Source organism: Equus przewalskii, chromosome 2 (genome assembly GCF_037783145.1).
Source record: "Equus przewalskii isolate Varuska chromosome 2, EquPr2, whole genome shotgun sequence".
Lineage (NCBI taxonomy): Eukaryota > Metazoa > Chordata > Mammalia > Perissodactyla > Equidae > Equus > Equus przewalskii.
The window spans coordinates 115,726,948-115,750,286 of NC_091832.1; the positions used below are offsets into that span (position 1 = coordinate 115,726,948).

The 23,339-nt window shown below is 43.8% G+C and overlaps 1 protein-coding gene across 10 annotated transcripts in view; it reads right to left on the bottom strand.

Annotated features, from left to right (window-relative positions):
• EGF (epidermal growth factor) overlaps positions 1-18,879 on the bottom strand; it is an 81,331-nt gene extending 62,452 nt beyond the window's left edge. For 5 of the 10 annotated variants that reach the window (XR_011537785.1, XR_011537784.1, XM_070611714.1 and 2 more), the window contains exons 1-2: positions 18,134-18,788; positions 24-223 (exon numbers count right to left, since the gene is read on the bottom strand). Coding sequence is in view for 7 of the 10 variants with exons in the window: in XM_070611714.1 (XP_070467815.1) it covers positions 24-223; positions 18,134-18,260 (327 nt within the window). In the remaining 3 variants the exon portion in view is untranslated. Of the gene's footprint in view, positions 1-23; positions 224-18,133 lie in introns of all 10 variants that reach the window. The other 5 variants (XR_011537786.1, XM_070611717.1, XM_070611715.1 and 2 more) reach the window with 3 other exon arrangements.
• Between the last annotated feature and the right edge of the window lie 4,460 nt (positions 18,880-23,339).

Below are 23,339 nucleotides of genomic sequence, written 5' to 3' on the forward strand. Positions count from 1 at the left end.
TACTGTGGAAAATGGTACTTTACCTCTTGCCTTGTCCCATTCAGAAGAACGCTTTGCAAAAGTTGTCTTGCTAGATCTACCCAATAGATTCTTCCCTTGTTGTAATGAAAATCCATGATGACCGATATGCCAGCATCTGTCACCAATTGCTCATGATTAGTTCCTTCCAGATCAATCCTAAAGATACTATTTCCATAGGAGAAAATTAAGAAGGGCACAGGACCTGAGAGGGAAGAAAGAAAGAAAACTGTATATTTTCAATGATATTTTATCTGATTTAGACAAAATACATCTCCATGACAACCATTACAAGCAGAATTTTTTTTCTTGAGGAAGATTCACCCTGAGCTAACATCTGTGCCAGTCTTCCTCCATTTTGTACATGGGTCACCACCACAGCACAGCTGACGAGCGGTTTAGGTCCACACCAGGGATCCGAGCCTGCAAACCCCGGGCCACTGAAGTGGAGCATGTGAACTTAACTGCTAGGCCAGGCCATGGGGCTGGCACCCAAGCAGAATTAATTTTTTAATTCTTGGTTTTATATTTTAAAAAAGACTATTGTATAGAGAATAAAGAGTTCCTGTGGATGTTCACAATTTTGTAAATCATCTTCTCCACAAATTGATTGTCAGAAATAAGCATTGCCAAATTACGAACAAAGAACCACTTGAAGAGAAAAATACTTTCTACTCTTATCGATAAAATGCCACTTTATGTTCAAAAAGAAACCACCTACTGTATTCTATCGTGGAAAGGGTCTGTGTGAATATAAAATTTAATTATGTGACTTGGAAATAAAGTTACAGATACTATCATTTTGGAAACGGATCCCCTCTCCGAGTCTCACCTTATGAACAGAGACCTCAGGGTAATGACACAGAAGAGCATGGAGAAAACTAGAGATCTTATGTGGAAGCAGGAAAAATTGAAATACCACCCTGTGAAAGCTCTGAAATATTTTGTCCTTATTAACACTGCCACATAAAATACAGAACGCCAGTTAAATGCGAATTGCAGATACATTACATGGGACATACGCTAAAAAATTATTCACTGTGCAGGTGAAATTCTAATTTAATGAGGTGCCCTATTTTTTTTTTACTTGTTAAATCTGGGTAGTGGGCTCCCTGGATTTCTTGATTCCTGCAGGGCCTTGCCCTGTACCCAACTCTACACCTGGGGTCCAGTCCTGTTCCAGGTGAAGCCACCCACCCCCTCTGACTCCTAGGTATGCGACACCTGCTCGGAAGCCTGATCCTTCTCTTTGGAAAACACAGCACAAATTACTGGCTGACTCCATACACAGCTTGTCTTTGATGCTCCAAGATGATGCCAGGGGACAGTTTCATCCTCTGCAGCCAGGCTCGTTTCCTTGGTCTCACCTGCCTGAGGGTGAGGAGACAGTTGCCACTCTGCCTTTAGATACTGGAACCACTGGGATGAGCGAGGGAATGGTTAAGAATTCTAATATAGTCTCACTACCTTGCTGGGTTTATTCCATTCTGTTTTCACGTTAAACTTTAATACCTTAATGTGACATAATAAATGTGTTTATTGTTCTCAGGATTAAACAAGATGATGGAATAACATCCTCTTACTCGGGGATTATGTTCTAGAGTCAGAAAATATTAACCCCATGTTAGAGGATATGTCGGAATTGAGATACAAGAGGAAGAGAGAAGTATAAGATCATGTGAGTTTGAAATAGGTGCCAGCACAAATGTTCAAGAGAGTTAGCTCAAATCACTCCTCCCGGAGCGTTTCCACAATGCCAGCTTCCCTGCACAGATGCGTAGTAGGGAGCCCATTCTCCACTGCCACTCGGTTGGAAGATCAGAGCTATCTGAGAAGAAATGGAAAGGGCATTGGACAGAGAGCCAGGAGGGCTGGTTTCCAGTCCTGGCTTCACCAGCTTCTCTGAACATCCCACAGGATCTCTCCTGCCCATATCAGAGGACTGGTGGGAAAAGAAATGAAATTATAAGTTTGAGACTATTTCATTAATTATGGAGCACTGCACAAATGTAATTCACCATTGCTTATTCCCACAGCCAGGGTCTCACTACACAGGGCTGTGCCACTGTTCAGATTTGAACCCACGGACTAGAATGTTGGTGGAACCACCTCTCCTGTAGCATTGCTTCCTGGGGAAAGGAAGACACAGGGAAAGACGCCCTAAACCGACAGCTACTAGCCACGGGCCATAGAGTGCTGTGGGCCTATGGATTTACTGCCAGGAGCCCTCTCCTCAAAATGAGTATCATGCATTCTCCATAAACTGAATAAATGTGTCCAACGTATATTTTTAATTTTCTAATGCATTGATACATCGATGAGATTGATACGACATTTAATCATTTAAAACTATTAGTAAATGGGAGGTCTCCAGGTAAAAAAAGGAGAAAGGAAAGGCACTCTAAACACATTGGTCTTCCTTCCCCAACATAGCACAATACTGGGTACATAACAGGTGCTCCAAATTTCTTAATAAATCAATACATTAATGAACAAATGACTGTGTTTTGTTTATTTGTCTGGGCTTTTACCAACAGGAACAAAGGCAAAGACACGAGCAGAGCTATCAAATTCATGAAAGCAGTCTATCGTATTTTGCTAACAGGAATAATAACAATAACAATAACAAGCTTTCCCATCTGATCTCATCTATCCTCAGTATGCCACCATGAGCTGAGAGGCCAGATACTAAAGTCAATAAATCAAAGAGAAAAAAGAAATCTGAAGAATACCTAGATTCATAAAACACAAACCATACCGTTAACTTCAGCAACACTTTTTTCCCCCCACAATAGAACACTTTATTCTTCTGTTCTCCACTGGTCATGAAAAGGCACTGTATCTTTCCTGGAAACTGGAGGCGATTTTGGGCAAATCAACAATTGAAAATCACGTTCCTCTGTTCAGCAACTTTTTGAAAAACAGAGTATTTATAAAAACACTCAGGATGAAAAACTAATACATTTTATTTTCAGATTTTTCCCATTTACAGGTGAATCGCAGCATCCAGGTCATATCACAGCCCCTTAGAACTGGGAGACCCTAGACATTACCTAATTCAGTGTGGCCCCAAATCATTTATTCAAAAGAATCACACAGGGTGCTGTGTGTCTGTGTGTGAGTGTGTATCTTTTGCAGATCCCTCCCCTTGAGTTTCCAGTTCAGCACGGTTTGGGCTGAGAGCTAGAACTCTGTGTTTTGAACAGACACTACAGGTGACGCTTACATCCTGGTGAATTTGGAAAACATGGATCTACTTCAAATGAGGAAGTTCAACGATGTTTGTTAGGTGGTGGTAGTTGGAATTAGAACCCAGACCCTGCCCTCCCAATCCAGTATTCTTTCCTGAGTTGGTCTGGGTTATGTGTCAAGACATTACAATCTTCATGTTACTTATGTAACCAATTTTAATTCCACTTCCTCAAAACACTGTGCATTTTTCCTACACTGTCAGCATCATCTTTTGTCAACCAGGCCCTGGGCTGAGTATTTGTAGACATGAAATGTATTATGATTTAAAAGAAAATGAAAGACTTTGAGAATTAGCCTTGGTGATAGTCATTATCCTGTACTATCACTGGAAAGTGATAACTGAGTTAGTGTTTTTTCAGACCTGTCAAAGACTCTATAAACATCGACGTGTGGTACAACCTGTGGATCTGAATGTCATCGCAGGTGCGTGTTTGAACAGCTAAACTTTCCCATGTCAAAACCAATGGTGTTTATTTTGGGTGCGGTTCAGTAAGAGGCAGGTGCACAGAGAATAAAACATCATTTCTAAAGAATACAAACCTGAAGACAGCCAAGAGGTCACAGCAAACCAATGGGAACCTCTGACTTCTCAACCTGGGCATTAGGAGGGGATCTTCGGGAATTAGAAAGGAGTCCGGAATGTCTGGAGCATAGTGGCGATTTTTATTAGTGACTACAAGAACCAGGGCCACCATGGCACAGAGGTCAGTCACGAAAAGCAGGTTATGCTGGAAGTGGGGGGCAGAAACAGAATACTTCACAACCGGTTCCTCTCCCTGCGCTCTGAGTCTGGGGGAGTGGCCCACACAGGGGAGTGAGGAGGCAGATTGACTGTCTTCTGCAGGCCCTGGGGGCAAAGGCTCATGTGACCTAGTTAACAGAGAAATGATACCGGCACCCAGACTAGCAAGAAACCTTAGTCTTCTCTCAAGCCAATGCTGCCACCTGCCCTCAGCACCACAGGTTTCCTGCTCTCACTCTGAAGACAGCCTGAAGGCTCACAGGAGAAGAAAGTGAAAGAGAGCTCAGACCTTCAGGATTCAACAACGCGCGAGAAAAAGTGTAGATTTAAACTGATGGATGCCACAAAGAAGGACGGATGGCTCCTCACACTGAGCCTCTGTCAGCCCCCTGGGAGGAGCCATCCATTACTTCCTCCCACGGGGCTGACTTGAATGATATCTTAGGTTTTATGAAGTGCAGAAAGTTTTATTTCACTCTAAAACACTAATACTGTCTCTTTTTCTCAATTACAGTACTTAAAAGGGCACACATTTCCTTTGTGGGCAGTCACAGCTTTGTTCTCAGCTTATTCGTTAATGTCAACATTCAGGGCAGGTGAGAGAGAAGCCAGGCGATTCAGGAATTATACATCCAGAAAGGGGAGCTTGGGGATGGGAATTTAAATCTGAATTCTGTAAGGAAAGCTCTGGGGCTCAATTTTGCTTTCTGTAAAATGTGAATGAAGATTGCCACCCTGAGTGGTGGTAGAAAGGCGTCATCCAAAGCAGAAAACAGCCCCTACCTGACGCTCAACCGCATCCTTATTGTCAAGCTCAAGAGGTCTACTCCCACGTCCTCAGGACAGTCACTGAGACCAGCAGGTGCTGCAAAATTGCGCTTGCTTTTTTCAATAGGACTTCTCAGAGTCTTTAATGTGCTATTACACACTTTGATTCTCCAAGAGGGTGGGTGGTGAATATCATCAGAATAGTAATAGCCAACATCTTGCGTGTTATCTCTGGGGTAGCAGCACACTGAATGCATTATTTCATTTAATTGAGTGACACCGGGAGGGAGGTGCTCTCAGCATCTTCATTTTACAGAAGAAGAAACTGGAGTTTAGGGCAGTTCCCTCACCACAAGTCACACCGCCAGTAAATAACAAAGTGGGGATTTAAAGCCATGTCTTTCTGATCACAGGTTGCAGCTTTTAAACATCGTGCTGTACTGCTTATCCCAAACTGAATTCACCAGAAACTCTTCTTCTTTAGCATCTCGTGTATACCAGGTCAAGGAACCCACTTCAGGAAACACTGTTCTAGGCGCATTCTCCACAAGGCTGGATTCTCTGCATCCATATCCCAGGAACTGACTAGAAACTGGGTCCCTTTAAATGAATTCCTACAATTACATCACCTGGATAACTTTATATCTAATTCTCTAATATACTGCATCCCATACATAATGCCTTCCTTGCATTCCTTGGCTCATGGCCCCTTTCTCCATCTTCAAAGCCAGCATGTAGGATCGTCAAATATCTCTCTGATTCAGTGATATTCTTCCTCCTTTGATATTCTCCATTCCCCCTTATAAGGACCATGGTGACGACATTTAGGATCCACCTGGAGAATCCAGGGTGATCATCCCATCTCAAGATCACATTTGCAAAGTCTCTTTTGCTGTGTAAGTTCACATTCACAGGTTCCAGCAATTAAGACGCAGACATATTTGGGGCCATATTCAGCCTACAATAGTTAATGATGCTAAACATCTTTTCATGGACTTATTTACCAGCCTTATACTCTCTTTGGTGAAGTGTCTACTTAAGTCCTTTGCCAATTTTTTATCTAGGTTATTTGTTTTCTTATCGTTGCATTTGAAAGGCTTTCAAAAATATATATGTTGCATATAAGCCCTTTGTCAGATATGTGATTTGCAAATTCTTTCTTCCAGCACACAGCTTGTCTTTTCATCCTCTCAACATTGCCTTTGGCAGAGCAAAGGTTTTAATTTTTTGAGAAAGTACAATTTATCAGGGTTTTTTCTTTTGTATATCCTGCTTTTGGTGTCATTTCTAAAATTCTTTACTTAACCCCAGGACACAAGGATTTCTCCTATGTTTTCTTCTAAGAGTTTTACAGTTTTACATCTTAAATTCAGATCCATGGTCCATTTTGAGTTAATCTTTGTATAAGGCATGTGGTTTAGGTTGGAGTTCATTGTGTTGCTCACAGATGTCTAATTGATCCAACATCATTTGTTGAAAAGACTATCCTTTCTCCATGGAATTGCTTTTGCACATTTGAAAAAGATCAAATTATTATATTTGTGTAAGTCCATTTCTGGACTTTCTCATCCATTCCATTAATTTATGTGTCTATCTCTTGGCTAATATCACATCTCAGTACAACTTTTAAAAAACTCATAATAACTCAGTTTTGCAGAACAGTGAACCCCGTTATAAGGTTCCTGTGCTGTAGGTGACCCTTCATCTTAAGTAAGCATGTTTAAATGTCCCTCAGCTTGTCAGCAAAAATTGTGCTCAGTTTTATTTAAAGATTACTGTTACCAGACTAAAATGCATTTGCCAACATTAAAGCGTTAGAAAAGTCTTTCCAGATGCTTTACACACACACTTACATGTGGCGAGACTCAGAAATCACTAGGCTGACCTGTTTTCTGAGTTTTGCCCCTCTATTTTCTACTCTCTGCTGGACATTTTCAACTGGGGATGTCCCACAGCCCCAAAAGGGCTTCAGCATGTTAAAAATTGAGATTATGCAATACCTTCTGATTAGTTCACATTTACTGAAAAGACTGAATTTGTAGGAATTCCAAAATCTGGTTTAAAGTTCAAAATGTTTTGCTATTTAGTCTTTGACAGCTGTCGTAGACAAAAAAGATGTTTCACAATCATATCTATAGCAAATGAAAGAAATGCTTCACTGGCTGTATGTATAAAATCATAAAATATACTCTTTAATTACATCTATCAATTATTCACAAATTTTGTTGAATTAGACTAGCAAATTTCTATCTTCCTAGATTTCATTCAGTAAACACAAACTAACCAGAAGGTGTTGTATTTTACATTTTTAACCAATGGATTAAAAGGGACAAAGATTCTTTATTTGGAAGTTTTTAAAAGGTAGTTTGGAAAACTCTGTTTACAGGTGTTTTTAAGAGTGTACACATGTGAGTTCTTAATAGGTGACATATTAACATTGATTCAACAACCAAATCACATGTCAGTGAGAACACGTCCAGCATCTGTTCTCAAACTGCTCCCTTCACACACAGACCTCTCACTGCCAGCAGGCACTTCCCACTCCTCATTAGAATGCCACCTTTAACTCAGAGGAGTAAAGTTCTCTTGTTTTAGTTATTTTTTGTGACATCCATTTGTCATCACAGAAAAGGTCAAAAAACATGTGAAACACCTGTCCTTTTTTAAAAAGAAAAATACGTAACATTTGATTATTCTAAGTGCTCTGCTTAAAGAAACTGCAGGAAGCTTACGGGACAAATATTTTCACAGTAACTCCGCAGCCAACATAAAGTAGCCAACATACAGAATCCAGCTTAGTCTGGTTTTCAGAGGAGTAACGACACCAACAACGCCCCGTAGCACTTTGTGCAGCTCCAGTGTCAATGGTTTTGCTGTGCTGCCTGCCTGTGAGACGGCAGTGAACTGTAGCCAGGGCCCACTGGAACCTCCCCCAAGAACCCTTTTCAGTTCATGTTCCAGGAAACGCAGTGGCCCCGTCACCCTGGGTGCACTTACACTATCTTTTTCACAGCACATTTGTTAATCTATAAAGAAGTTATTGACGACTGAGGAAATTTCTGCTCTGATGCATCTGCCCTCTATTGGCGAATGAAAAACGATTGTGGTCCTTTGTGCCTTTCATTGTTGGAACAGAGAGGCACATACAAGAGTGGCTAAGATCACTGGCACTAGAGACAGAATACCCATGCTGATTCTTTGCTGGCTTTACAGCTTATTAGCTGTGTGACCTTCAGCTCACTACTCAGCCTCTCTGTGCCTAGGTTTCTTCATCTTTAAACGGAGATATTAATAGTACTTACCTCATCGGATTACTATGAATACTAAATAAATTAATTCACACCAAGTGCTTAGAATTTTTCCTCACTTATAGTAAGTTCCCAGTAATTGTTGATTATTAGTTTCTAGAAAATACTATAAGCTGAGATATATTAGAAAGACCTATAATTACACCCTACTGTGTAATTTTCCCAATAGTAATTTCTTCAAAGTTTCAGTAATGCTGTGAAGCTTTCAATAGTATTTGCTGACGAAAGGACACATTTTAATCTGTCATCATGTGGTTTTCCATGTGTTATTTTAGCCGTGTTTGACCACAGCAGGAAGCAGGAGGAACACGTCTTCCACCAACGAGATGAGGCGTCTTCCACCAACGAGATGAGGCTTTCCATTTTGGCCATAACGTCAGAAACCTCAAGGACCTTCTAACTTTTCTCATCAAGCTTAGTAAACACGGCCTTCAATATCACAACTTTGAACATGACTGTAAAAGTCGTAAGAAGTTGTTTTCACATTCTGGATACTCCTTTGCAAACATCACACTTGTCCTGAGGGCTTCCTGTCACCATTAGCTAACGTTTAGAGGGAATTTACACTTGTTGCAAAGTTCATCACTAGAAATAAGCATAAATCCATTTTCCAGGCTGTCTTTTTCTTAATCTCTCTTTTTTCTCTTATTTTTTGTCAAGTCTAGAGAGATTTACGTTGTTTTTGCCTCCGATGCAGCCAACAAAGAGCTTATTCTAGAAATCAGAGAACGGTCAGTGCTGTCCTTCCCTCATGGTTCTCTTGGCCTTGCATTTTTAGCCTTGTCTGCGATCCTCAGTTCCTGTGCAGGAAGGTTTTTCAGCCACTTGTTGGATTTTGTGAGAGTTAGTTTTGACAAATCCAACTAATACGGTCCACACGCCATCAGGTAAACTGCAGCTCAGCCCGCACCTGGCCCTCTGAGCTGGGAACCCCACTGTGCCGTCAGGAGACCGTGGGCATCGGGATCAGTGACGTCACCACTGTCAGCCAAAACACAACTGATGCTGAAAAAATATTTGTTGAATTGACTTGAGCTAATTCATTGGTGTAATTTATATAAAAGGAAATCTCAGTCCTACCTTCAAGGTGCTTTCAACATAAAGAACTAGATATACTGAAAGACTTTCCCTACGATTTAAGTACTATCAACTCATATCCGCCACGTAATTGGACCTCATCAGTTTCAAAAGCCGAGGCCTAACACACTTGCCAGGCGTAGAGCATCCACTAAGGGGGAGACAACTCTTTCCAGCAAAGTAAGGCAACAAACAAGTGTGACACCAGAAACACCCGTCCGAAACGGCTCCCCTGTTTCCTGTAACAGGATCGATCCACTTGTGTAAAGCATCTACCACAACTCATTCTGTTTAAAATGTACCCTTTGTCTCAAAAATGGCATTTCATCCTGTCTGCTGGAAGTAATAAGACCTGGTCCCTTCATATCATCAACATAGCTTCTGTTAAAAGGGAGATCCATGGACAGCACTTCAGCTGAGCCCTCTGTTCCAGAAGCTAACAGATCAATACTGAGAGACAGTCGCCTATTAGCCTCTCGTGGGCACTGTTGGGTACTTTTTAAATGCACTGAGATTCTAGATGGAAATTTTTCTTCATATATCTTCTTTTTCCCTCTTACATGAACTCTTTGCCACGATTCATTAGAAAAACCAAGAAATATAAAAGCTTTAGTTGATTACTCAAATTTGTTTTCCAAAACATGATAAGCCTTTAGATCCACTTAGAGTTTTTCAGATTCTCAACAGTGTTGCTTGGGCTGAAAAGATATACAGTTCCATATCCTGAGCAAATGAATACTAATGACAGTAACCTTTGCAATTTCCCTGCACACCAAGCAGAGGTTCGATTTCTTTGTATTGAAAATTCTATAGTAGACAGAATGATTGTATGCTTCAGAGGGGAGGGGGGGAACACCGGAAGACCCCTGGTAGCTTCTGCCTCTGGGCAAGTTTTTAATCCTCATAAAGGAACAGCCCCAAATACACAGCAACTATATATTATGACAGTGTTGAGTCTGACCGATTTTCCATCTTTGATCTGTTTACACAAGAATGGAGTCTATGGAAGAAGAAAGATCCTTCTTCAAGCTTTCGACATTTTAACCAGAAAAGTGTTGAACAGAATGAACTAGAACACGATTTCTCAACTGATACACCGTGTGCTGAAGAACAAGGAAGCTGCCACGATGGTTAGGACTGTCTGTATCCTAGCAACCACCTACTCACCAAAAGAGCCACCTCGTAAGCAAGATGCACTCACTACACTGAAAGCCGGTGGGCAGCACCCTGACTGCTGTTCTGCACGGAGGAAGAAGGCAGCGCTTTCCATCCTCTTCCATCCTGACACTGGGAGGGGCTTTGACAATAAATCAGTGTGTACCATGAATCCCTGTCACCAGAGTGTGCTGGCTCTCAGATGCCTTCACGCTCACACCAATTCCAGTGTACTGTTCGCTGGGAAATGCCTGGGAAACCCAGACACTGCGGGACAGTAGCTTGGTTGGCCAGGCTTGGGAGAACCATAAGATCAAGGTCATCAGTGAAAACAGACGCACACACCAATTCAAACTCCAGGCTCAGAAAGAAGGTCAAGAGGTGAGGAGAGCAGGAGTTCCTGCCTTGTATCTGGCTAAAATGACTGAAGTTTCTATACATTAACTCATTTCCAGCATGGAGAAGAAAGATGATGTTAAGGAAAGACGAATGATGGAGGAAAGATGAATGATGATGTTAAGGGATGCCTTATTCCACAGTTGCCCTCAGAGGTTAGTAACATTGGCCATATAAAGTGAAATGGAAACGTGTTTTCAGATATAGCAAGATCTTTCAAGAAGTGTGAGGGTCCCTTCGGTTTAATGTAATTTTTCTTATACGTGTGGCAAAAATGTTACTCATTCTTCCAGGCCCGGCTCTCAATCATCTTCTTGTTGTGGGCCCCGGCAAACGGGGCAGCTGGGCATGGGACTGGAGTGGCGGTGTGCAACGCCACCTCATTTTCAATACAGAATCTCTACAAAACGAATCTGCATTCTTGGTTTACCTAACGTCCAGCTATCGCTTCCTTCGATGTGACAAGCGTTAGCATTCTGGATGAAAGTATTGACCTGTGGGCAAGAAGTAAACACACCATGGGGACAATTATGTGCCAATGGTCAGGATTTTTCTTGTTGCTGTTGTTGTCGTCATTGTTCCCAGTTCTTTCTTAAAGTTAACTCTAATTCCAACATTAGAAACTACAACATACCAAAACTAACATTCTGTTTCCTAGCTCTAGCATTGCTCATATTTGAACTAATAACTAAAACTAAACTAAACACTAAACTGCTTCTTGGAATTTGAGAATTGCTTGAAAAACATTTAGGAATTCCTTCAAAGACAGTGCATTCTGAAAAACCCAAACATTCTGAAAAAGCTCTCCAAGGCAGTGGGGTCCAGCTGTTGAGGCTACTTATTGAGTCTTTAAGTTTTCTGTTCATAACAAATTTACGAGAACTGCCTCATTAAAATAATTTCTGAAATATCTTAGGCCAAGCAATTTACACACATTAGAAAATTACTAGTTTCTTCTCAGTTTTCTTCACCACAATCAAAGTGACTAAAAGGTTAAGAATACTGAACGGATTTTTAGAAGGCTTATTTTCCAGGTAAGAAATTTTTACCTTTCATCCGAGGTCAATGTTTGATTTTTTAACTCTGTCTGGATTAAGAGACAACATATAAATTAGTACAATGAATTCCGTAAGTCAATGATAAAAACAACAGAGGAGATATAGTCACTGATAGCAGGCCACTGACCGCTGGGCAATGTTCTGCCTCCCTCATTTTCAACCACTGGTGGCTCCCACCTGCCTCCTGCACCTCTGGCCACTCCACTGTGAGGCCACAGTGCTCGCGTGGAAGACGCTCTCTCCCACCTGACACTCCCTGTACCATTTCACCTGAAAAGCTGCTGGCATTTTCCTCAGCACAAGTGAGATCAATCTCTCACTTTTAATAAGACCCTCTTTAAAGACTGGTGATAACGGAGAAGACAACCAGCAGCGCACCTTACAATCGCCGGCCAAGACCAGAGCTCCGAGCCTCGAGCCTCGGTGCTGCCTCTCTTCTGACCTGGTCCACCAGGCCGAAGAAAGGACCCTCCTGCCAGCCTGGAATGCTGCAGTGCTCCCCAGCTGAGAGCGCGGACGTCTCCTCTCCAGGTGGTCCTCCCACCACCCCGGACCTGCCCCAGGAATCCTCACGTGTGTCTCACACATCACATCCTCCCATTGTGGGGAGAACAGGGAGATGATTGTTTTAAAACCTGTGGCCAGAATTTCTCTTCAGAGAAACAACTGTTTTGTTTATCGAAACACTTCCGGATGCTATTTAGTAATTTTTTTTTTCTAATTTAAAAAAGGAGGCCCAGAATGTGATGAGGAAAACAAAACTGGAGGAGAAAGAAGTCTAAAGTGCTCTGCATTAGGCCGTAGGCCGCGTGAGCTGGACTCAGGAGGCCCGAGGGCGGCTGGGGAAGGAAGATCGGCACAGCCCAGGGAGGACCACGGGCCGAGATGGAGACGGCGGAGCAGCCCCCCACCCCAGGAAGACAGAGGGCGTCTTTTCCACAGAGAACAATCGCTGAACTTTTAAGAACAAGAATGAAAAGCACTTTGTTTTCCTTGTTTGGTGACTGGCCCAGGACTTTTTGCGCCACGCCTTCAGTAAAGTCTGTACCCTCCCAGCCTGCAGCGCTGGCTCTCCAGAGAAGTCAAACAGGGTGTGCGGGGTGAGGGGATGGCGTGTGGGGAACGGACAGCACCCGGGGGCAGCGACGTGCAGGGGTAGTCGATAACTCAGTGGAAGGACCATGGGGTCACAGAGCCTTCCCTTCCACATCACCGTCCCCAGGCCCAGCAATCCTCCAAGACAGAGAGGGGAGACACTGGGTTCCCCAGAACATAGGATGGAGGCACAGGCCATTTTTATTTAAAAATCCTGTGGTATAGTGACCCCAGCGGGCCATAGAGCTTTGGAATTTCTGAAACTCCAGCCCATCCTTAGGGATGTGGTCCAGCCTTCTGGTCTTAATGGAAGAATTTCAGCCTAACCCTACTGCAGGAGCGATCCTGGGGCACTGTTAGCCAACTTAGGGAGCAAATTTTATTTCTACCATTACACACTCTGAGAAAAGTCATTCACTATGAATAACTCCCCTTTACTTGAAAAAAAAAATTAGCAAACCTCTTTCTTATTTCTTCATGCTTAAGTGAAAGGAGCTGAGCTAATAGCAAAGAAAGATAAAGCATTTACTCCATCAGTGTACCGCTTCTCTAAAACGGTCTTCCCAAGGAGGATGGGTACCACTTAGAGACTGTGAGATGGCTCGTGATTGTGTCGAAAGAAAATATTAGAAATATTGTGTGTAGTATAAAGTCCATAATATTAGTATATATAGCATGTAAGTAACTGATAAATAAATAAACACATATTGGAAACATATGCCCACGTGTTAATTTTTTTACAAATGGAATGGAATTTGGCGACTACTGACATTAAAAAACCCCGACTATTCATACTAAACAAGCAATTATTTCAAATGGATTATCAGGTGCAAATTTATAGATAGTAAATAAGATTTTGAGTTTACTTGAGCCAAATTACTAACCCATTTACTTTGGATGGAAAACGATCAACTACTTGCTCTACTCTGAACACAAGCAAATAATTCCCACCTTCCAACTTCTAAAGTGAATGTCAAATATTTGGACAACCCCTAATTACCCCAAAAATGTAAATTCATCTAAAGAACTAATTTATCATTCCTTTTTGAGCCCTAAACAGCTTTAAAAATCTTAGAGATGGGGCCAGCCTGGTGGCACAGCACTTAAGTTCACACACTCCACTTCAGCAGCCCGGGGTCCACAGGTTCAGATCCCAGGTGCAGATCTATGCACCGCTTACCAAGCCATGCTGTGGTGGCATCCCACATAGAAAATAGAGGAAAATGGGCACGGATGTTAGCACAGGGCCAATCTTCCTTAGCAAAAGGAGGAGGATTGACAGCAAATGTTAGCTCAGGGCTAATCTTCCTCAAAAAAATATCTTAGAGAAATTGGTTCCAAACATAAGGAAAAATACACAAGAAATTTAAATAATCTTATCAGTTTCAAGTGGCTTGTTTTTGCTGTTGTCATTAAATAAAATTAATACTGGTAAGAAATCTAACAAGCAGATTTAATTTGCACTCAGTGGAATTTTTTATCAGTTGATGTCACAGAAAAACAAACATTGGAGCCACAGTTGCACAAGGGCACTCACTCAAACCAGTTCCATATGTTTTTGTATTTTTAATAAACATTTCTTCTGAGGACAAAAATACAAGTTACGTATGTTGACATTATTTTGTCTGCAATTTTTTTTTTTAAAGATTTTATTTTTTTCCTTTTTCTCCCCAAAGCCCCCCGGTATATAGTTGGATATTTTTCGTTGTGGGTCCTTCTAGCTGTGGCATGTGGGACGCCGCCTCAGCGTGGTTTGATGAGCAGTGCCATGTCCGCGCCCAGGATTCAAACCAAGGAAACACTGGGCCACCTGCAGCGGAGCGTGCGAACTTAACCACTCGGCCACGGGGCCAGCCCCTTGTCTGCAATTTTTAGTGTTGTAAAACTACCATTAGGTTTCTCAATGTGGCATTTTTCCATGTGTAAAAAAATATTCAATTATTATAGACAAAACCAAGACACATTTAGAAAATATTACTATTACCACGAATAAAAGTAATTTTAACAATGATAAAAATATTAATAGCAGCTAAGACTTACTGAGTGCCGACTACATGCCAGCTCTCATCTGTGCACCTCCCACGTATTAACTTAGCGGTTCCACACCTGGGCTGCCCATTATGCCCATGAGAAGCACCAAGGGAAAGTGACAAAGACCACAATGCCCGGATTGCACCCCTAGACGAGACCCTGACCCAGATGCACTGGGTGCTAGCCCCGACATTGGCGATTCTGATGGACACTTGAACACAATCCCAAGAACAATCCTGGGAGAAAGGAGTACCTATCTTTATTTCCCAGCGAGGAAAATGAGACACATGGTTCACAAGCAGCAGGCCTGGGATTAGAACCCAGACCTGTCTCCAAACTTAAGCTCTTTACCACTAAGTTTAACTGCCCCTTGAAGACCACAAACCCCTCGGTACAGAGGGGTGGTTTCATCCACGTGGTGTGCATAAAAGATCGTTTCTGTAATTTCTTTGCAGTTAGATTAAAAAAAAAAACTTTTGCTCTGGCTGAAAAAACAAACAGGATTCTGATCATGGAATTACTCTGGTTTGCACATGACTGGGAAGCTGACCAAGCCTTAGCCGGTGCTGAAATCAGTGATTTCACTGTTTACTGCTGAAAGTGATCCCCTGTTGGCTCCCTTAGTGCCCAGGACCCCTCGTGCAGCCAGCTCTCAGAGGCCTGGCTTGTCCTTCTTCCCTACTCTTTATTTACCAAGAAAGTTCATACAAATAACGCAGCTCCAGACAGCAAACAGGAACAGTTCCTTTGTTCAACGGATATTTCTCCTGCAGGGCAAAGAGGCTTCAAAGTTCAGAAGCCACCTGCCAGCAGTTTTCTCCTTGCTCTCCTGACCTACTGTAGCTCAGACAGAAGCTAACAGAATATGCAGCTGATCAAAAAAAGAAAGAAAAAGGCAGGCAGGGCGGGGGAGGGGGAAATGAAAAGAACACCCAATTCTGTGCAGTTGTCTGACCAGCAGTCACATGAGCGACAATCTTGGGTCAAGTTACCTGAATCTTGTCAGACCACAAAGCTTTCTTCCTGCCGGGCCAGGCTGGCCAGTGGTGGTCTGTCTCAATGCCAAGGGCGAAAAATAAAGCAAGCAGAACTTAATTGGGGGAAAAAATAGATGATGGCACCAAATCTATTTAGAGAGGAGAAACACTATCCTCTGAAATGCAGAGGGCACAGGGTGTGACCCAGGCAGTTATCAGCTAACATGAGACGGGAGTGTAAAGCAGGGAGTGCCTTGCAAGGAACCAGGGAGCAAAGAGGCAGAGTCACAAAGTGGCATCCAGACGTTCCACACTGTGTGGGGTCTGTGCCATGTCACTGCACTGTGCAAATAAGGCATCTCATGGTGCGATCTGATCAAAGAGATGTAGCCAAGAGGACACGTGTGCCAGGTGCATTTCATGTGTCACCTCACGTATTCCCCACAACGATCCTGACAGGGGGTACCATTATTTCTCTGCAATATTCCAACATAGCTCAAGTATTAAGTAGGCAGCATGGATTTGAAACGAGGTGTGTTTGCTTCTAACACCTGTGCTCCTTCCACTCTGTGTCACAGTCCCCCGAACTCTCTATCCTGGGCTTCAAGTTTACTTGGTGCAGCCAGCCTCGGTAAAGGCACTTCTGAGCACCAGCAGGGGTGCCAAGGAACACGGGCACAGGCTCGCTTGCTAGCGAGAATCGTGTTGTTCCCTGAGACTCTGACGCAGTGCTCTCAAGTTCATTTCTGCCAGTTTTTTGCTCTCTTGGGCTCTGCTTCTTGAATGGCTCCCACATCTCCCCTCTCGTCTCATGCAGGTGGCAGTGCCTGACTCTGGTCACTTGCCAACTACTCTTGGGAAAATTCTCTGACCCCAGAGAGGCTCCCATCCATTCCACGTAACTGTGTCCAAAAACTTTTACTTCTGCCTCCAACAGCTGAGTAACAGGGTCATGGGGTCATTTTTGTCCTTTGTCACCCCTTTCTGTTGCTGTTCTCTAAGATTATGTGATCAGCAGGTCAGCAAGAATTTACAGAGTGCATCCTATGAAAGCAAGAATTTCCAGGTGCTGGGAACATAGAGACAACTAGCATCAGTCCTTCGTTCTAACACCTGAGGTTCTGCTCGCCTGTTGCAGTGAGTGCCGCCTGGAGACAGTCCTGAGATGCTGAGCAAGGGCGCCACGTCATCGTCCCTAACGTCCTCACCGTCCTCACCGGGAGAGCCAGGCGGGCGCCTGCCGTCAGCAAACTGGCTCTGACTATTCCCTTTATTTCCACTGTTTTGTGCTGTCGTCCAGAGGTTTCTCTCCTGGAAATTTCACTGTATTTCCCTCAATCTACCTCTTTTGGGGAGTCAGATCCCTTTTCAAAAGGGCAAGAAGACAGGAAAGGAAAGTTAGGGCAGTTCATGCCTCTAACGGATGGAAATGGCTGCCTTGCTGGAGCAGCAGGTCAGAGACCTAGCCAAGAAATGAATAAAATGAATCAACAGTGAGAGAGACAGAGGGAGGGAGGGAGTGACGTTCTTATGGCAAAGTCCTTAGGAAGGATTGTTATTTGCATTCAGTAAAAGTCCTGTTTCCCTTGAATAAAAACCCATTTACTATGGGAGGGGGCATGGCACGCTTTCTCATTGTCATTTCTTAGCAGTTCTCAAAGTTACAATGCACCTGCTACAAAAAAGACCCAGAGCTGTCAGAGCTTCAGAAGCAAGGGAGAGCGGAGAAAGGGGAGGAGGTTTAACCTGAAACTTCCCTTCACAGTGATGGAACCACATTTGTTCCCAACTCCCTTCCCATTTTTGACAGATTTTTTAGCAACTTCTGATTTCTTACTCCAAGTTATTAGAAGGAAGGATTTTTTTTCTTTATGGCTTATATAGAGACAATTTCAAAAAGAAGAAAGCCATCTGTTTCCCAGTTTCCAATATAAAGCCGATCAACTAAGTGTTCAGTTACTCCTCACGTCAGAATAAAGACGGAGGTTTCCGTGAAAAGCAGCACAGGGCTAGTGAAGAAGGGAGCACATGCCCGCCCGCGCGGAGGAACAGACTGAGAGCCCTGACGTTCCATAGCTGGCAGCAGATCAGCTGAAACAGCCCAAATGTACATGCATCGGAGAATGAGAATTAAGCAAATAGACACACTCAAAGACACATCAGAAAGGAAAGAGCTGAAGTGCACAAGACGGAACGAGCAGGCATCCGGGGGCAGTTTCCAGGAAGATGTGCCCTCCTTTTAAGGGGATTACTTACCCACACAGGGAGAATGCCCCTTTCCCGAGGGAGGGCCTGCAGGACAGTCCCAGCGCGGCCGTGCGGAGACGCTAACGAAAGCAGCTGCAAAAACTGCTGGCAACAGAGTGCTAAGGAAGAGCAGCATAATCTTGAAGGCCCTGAACTTTCAATCCAAAGCACGCTGACTTTGCTTGAGCACAGCCCCACCAAGGGGGGCGTGTCTGACCCCCAGCGTGTCCCCCCAGGTCGGCCTGCGGCCCTGGGGCATCTCTCACTCTGCTGCTTTGCTGTTGTTTTCCTCCAGCTCCTTCTCCTGCAACTTAAGGCAGCGTCCAAATGCAGCCTGAAAGGGACACCCCCAGAAAGACTCCTGTGGCTAAGTTTTGGGGAAGCCAGGAAGAAATACCTGACACCCTCAGGACAAATTTCTCAGTTTAACAGCCACGCTCTGGAGGCCTGCAGCTGACTTCACTGTGACAGGCACAGCGGCCAGGCAAACGCTAGAGAGAAAAAAGAAAGGAAAGAATTGATGGAAAGTTCCAGCCACGACCCTTGGACAAGGCTGAAAGAAAAAATAGGGAGATACAATTCCTCCCCAAACACGGTTTCCCTTTCTGAAAGGTAGAACGACTCCTTTTCCTTTTTAAAGCCCTTTTGGCTCCACCTCCTCTCTTCAGTGACACTTGAGCAAGCCTCTGTTTGCAAATGCAAATGTGGACAATCCCATGCCACAGGAAAGCAGAGACAGCTGCCCACCAGGAGATAGCTGGCTGCTCCCCATCAATATTCCAGGCAGACCAGGGCGAGAGCAAATTAGGGGCTGTCATGCTGCTCCTGGTATCTTGGAGGCACCTGCTGAATATTGGCAACGTTTTCACATCTCGAAGGCTGAAGACAAAGTTAAACCAGGCCGTGTAAATCAATGGTGAACAGCACTGCTTACAAGACTTATAAGAATTGACCATTCACACGAGCAATACTAAAGAAAATTTACCGCAAGCTCATTATTTGAACAAAACATCAACACCTGTGCACATTCCTGGAGCTTAATCTCTTTTTCTCTCTCCTGTATATTTTATAGCGGAATTTGAAAAATTATTCTTTCCAAATCAAAGGGAAATCCCTGGAGCCAAATGAAGAGATAGAGAACGCACAGACACCTTTTCTTTCAGCGGGAGCGTAATAAAACATGGTGAGGGGCCAGGAGCGCAGAAAAAGGAGTGATTGTTATCATAGAGCCGTGCTGGCAACAATAAGCTGACTGTGCACAGTCTGGGGAGCACTGGAAAGCCAGCACCGCTGAGAGCCGTTCCTTCTCAGACAGATCAGACTATCTTTGCACATATCACTGACAGAAAATAAAAGCTTGAGGTACAGGTTAGCTGTCTCCTCCACCACTTTCTCCTTGGAGCAACAGCAGTGACTTCTTCAGGAGTACACCAGAAATATCCAGCTCAGGCTGACCATTCACATCAGATTTGATGAACAGTGGAAATTTCAGCCTGTTTACTTCATCCTGGAAAACAACCTTCACTGAAGTTGCCCAGAGGTAGTGTTCCAAGTGCTAGCCAAAATGTTGATAAAGCAACAGTCACAAAACTAAGTCACACAAGTGAACACCCGTCACAGGGAGAATGGCAACCACTCCAACCCTTTGAATCATATTTAATTATGTCCTCATCATTCCTCAAACACTGGGCCACTTTTCTGAAACAGCTAAAGTCAGGATTTCTCTGACTTCAGCTGGCCTCTGCCGGGTAGCTCTGACCCCTTATTTGGAGAAACAGAGCCTGGAGGCAGTAGGAGTCATGTGGGGGGTATATGGAATATTCCATTGCTTTCTGGACTCACTCAGACTCAGCACTCAGAGTGAGTGTGCCTCAAATACCCTGCACTAAGTCACTAACCTTGCTAACAAGCGTCCCCTTCAGCAAACGCGTTGCCAGTGTCACAGGTGACAGCATAGGAGAAGCTCAGAGGACCGTCCAGCATCAAGCTGCATTCAAGGAGGGGAGTGAGGAGAATGACATGAACACAAATATGAAATAATCCACAACTGAATTCTATCTGGATTTGGAATCTCTCAAAGTATTTTTGGTTTTAAAAGGGCTTGCTTTCTAATTATATGTCACCTGGGCTAATGTTGTCATTAAAATTCAGCATAAACCTCTTAGGAGATGATGGAGTCAACCTGTAGATGCCGAGACTGGCGACCATGTTAAAGACCAATCCCAGCCAACCCACAGACAATCTAGGGCTGCCTGGAGAGCAAAATCCTAGGAGAGGGTTACCCACCTAGAAAGGACTTCCAGAGATACTTAATAAGTCCACATTCTTACTTCCATATAAAATTGAACCTCTCCTGAGCAAATGAACAGCCTCCCTATTTTAAAGGTGCTCAGAAATCTATTGTACCTTTAGGAGTTTGAGTTGCCTAATGCCTTTTAGTTTCTGGGATTGAGTCAAAGTAACTAATTCATTGATTAACTAGATAGCTGTATGTGAAAGGCACTGTATGGAGGACAAGAAATAGTCCCTAAGTTCAAGAGCTTGCTCAGGCCGTTAACCACGACAACCAAGAAGAGCTTCTGAGTGTAAGCTAATGAACGGCCAGTCCCCAGCCATTCTGGGGGTGTCAGGAAAGAAGGGGCGACAGCAACAAACTTCATGGAGTAACTAGGAAGCCTCAGACAGGCATGGAGAAGGACGAAGGCCAAGTCGACAACAGGATGTGTAACGGGACGGAAAAATAGTTGCTTATTTATTAGATCCTTAGCTCCTGAGGGGACACAGCTGGATGGGAGGGAACCCTGCTGGCAGGTCAGTAAGAGAATTAGACGGCAGGGAGACGGCTCTGAATGCTTTTATGTGTGAGCGAACATCAGGAGCAGAAGGGACGTTATTGGGAGACTTGTTTGTGTGTGCTGTCACCATTCTAACTTTTCAGATAAAATTTCCTTACTGAGGCACAAAGCACCTGATTCTCTCAGGCTACAGATCTGCTGTACACCCAGCGGCTATCAAGCATCACCACCACCACACCATCAACAGACTGCTCCCAACGTGCCAGGTGTGTAGCAAGTAGATGCCTTATTCATATCACCTCCAAACCTCAAGGCCACCTTGCAAGGTGGACATTACTGCCCCATTTTACAAACAATGACACTGAAGATCAGAAAGGCCGAGAAGTTTTCCCAACATCACACACATTTATGGAGGATATGAGCTCTGAAGTCATTATTCTCTCCTCTTTAGATAGTGTTTTTGATCAGAATGGACAGACTGGGGCATCATCAAAAGATAGAGCAAAACTTATACTGCACATATGGACATGCCCGCAGGAACCAGCAGTGACAGGCAGTGCGTTTCGGTGGGAGTGACTGCCAGGACTTCACTTGCCCCCGCAGAAACATACATGGGCCATTTCCCCAGCCGCTTCTCTCAATGAGTATCAAGTGTATCAAGGCAGGTCCTACAAGGTTTGAAAACACTTCCAGAGAGAAAGTGGTTGACGTGTGTCTGGCATTCTTCGTGATTACTATGTGGCAGAAAGTGAAATGGTATTAAGGGGAAGAAATTAGGAAGAGGAGGCCCCGGGCACGGGAGTTAGCTACGAAGAGCAAGCTACATTTATCCAGGTGTGAAGAGCAGATGTAAAAGTGGTACTGAAAAAGGAGGGCACTTGGGCTCCTTGGTGTTTACCAAAAAGAGCTGAAAACTTATGTCCATAAAAAACCCTACACATGAATATTTATTGCAGCTTTATCATAATTGCCAAAAGTTCGAAGCAACAAGAAGTCCTTTAAAAGAGGAATGCATAACAAACTATGGTACATCCATACAATGGAATATCATTCAGGAATAAAATGAAATGAAACAGCAAGCCACTAAAGACGTGAGGGAATCAGAAATGCATATTGCTAAGTGAAAGAAGCCAGTTTGAAAGGTCATACATAGTATGAGTCCGACTATCTGACATTCTGGAAAAGGCAAAACTACAGAGACAGTAAAAAGATCAGTGGTCCAGGGGTTGGAGGGGGGAGAGACCAAGAGGGGAGCACAAAGGAGTTTTAGGGCAGTGAAACTATTCTGTATGATGCAATAATGGTGGACACATGTCATTGTCCGTTTATCAAAACCTACAGAATGTACAACAAGAGCGAACCCTACTGTCAACGCTGGACTTCAGTCAATAATAACACACCAACACTGGCTCATCAATTATAACAGATGTAACACTCTAATGCAAGGTATTAATCATAGGAAAACTGGGAGGGGATATACGGGAGTTTTCTGTACTTTCTCACAATTTTTCTGTAAACCTAAAACTGCTTTTAAGAAAAATAGTCTATTAATTGTTTTGAAAGAGGGGAGTCACTACCCAATTAAGTAACACTATGCTTAGGGCACAGATGAAGTGACCATGCTTCTACGAAATGAAATCAGATTTTTAAAAGCACTTAGACAAGAAGTTTAAAAGAGGAATCCCGCCCTTGCCCCATTTTTCAGCTTAGTGCCCCCAGTTGCCTAAAAAGGTTCATCTGACCAAGAGGAAGAAGCACGCCTCCAGGAACTGGATATATAACAAAGAAGAGCATAACAATCCATAACGTACCATTTATAATTCCATGAAGCGGCAACAAAATCTAAATCTTAAAAAAAAGCTCATTTTAGGGGCCAGCCGGTGGCCGAGTGGTTAAGTTCGCGCGCTGTGCTGCAGGCGGCCCAGTGTTTCCTGGGTTCGAATCCTGGGCGCCGACATGGCACTGCTCATCAAACCACGCTGAGGCGGCGTCCCACATGCCACAACTAGAAGGACCCACAGCTAAGAATATACAACTACTTACTGGGGGACTTTGGGGAGAAAAAAGAAAAAAATAAAATCTTTAAAAAACATAATCTCATTTTAGACTGCACTGCATTTATTACTTAATCTTGGCATGCCTGTTGGTTCGCAACCTTGCGGGGTTCCGGGATGAAGTTTGACCGGGCCCCCGTGCACGCAGGGCGGGGAGAGAGTAAGAAAGAGGCAGCCCCCCGCCCCAGGTTGGGAGGTGGCAGGTGAAAGCAGCAGAGGACAGACTAGAGGCCTGTCTCGGGGCGTCAGAGGAGCAGATCTCCGCCCCCGCGCACCAGAACCTGACAGTTTACATCGGCCTTCACGGGGCTCAGTCGCCCTCACCACGCAGACGGTCTCGACGACACGTTGCTCTCTCAAGGCCGC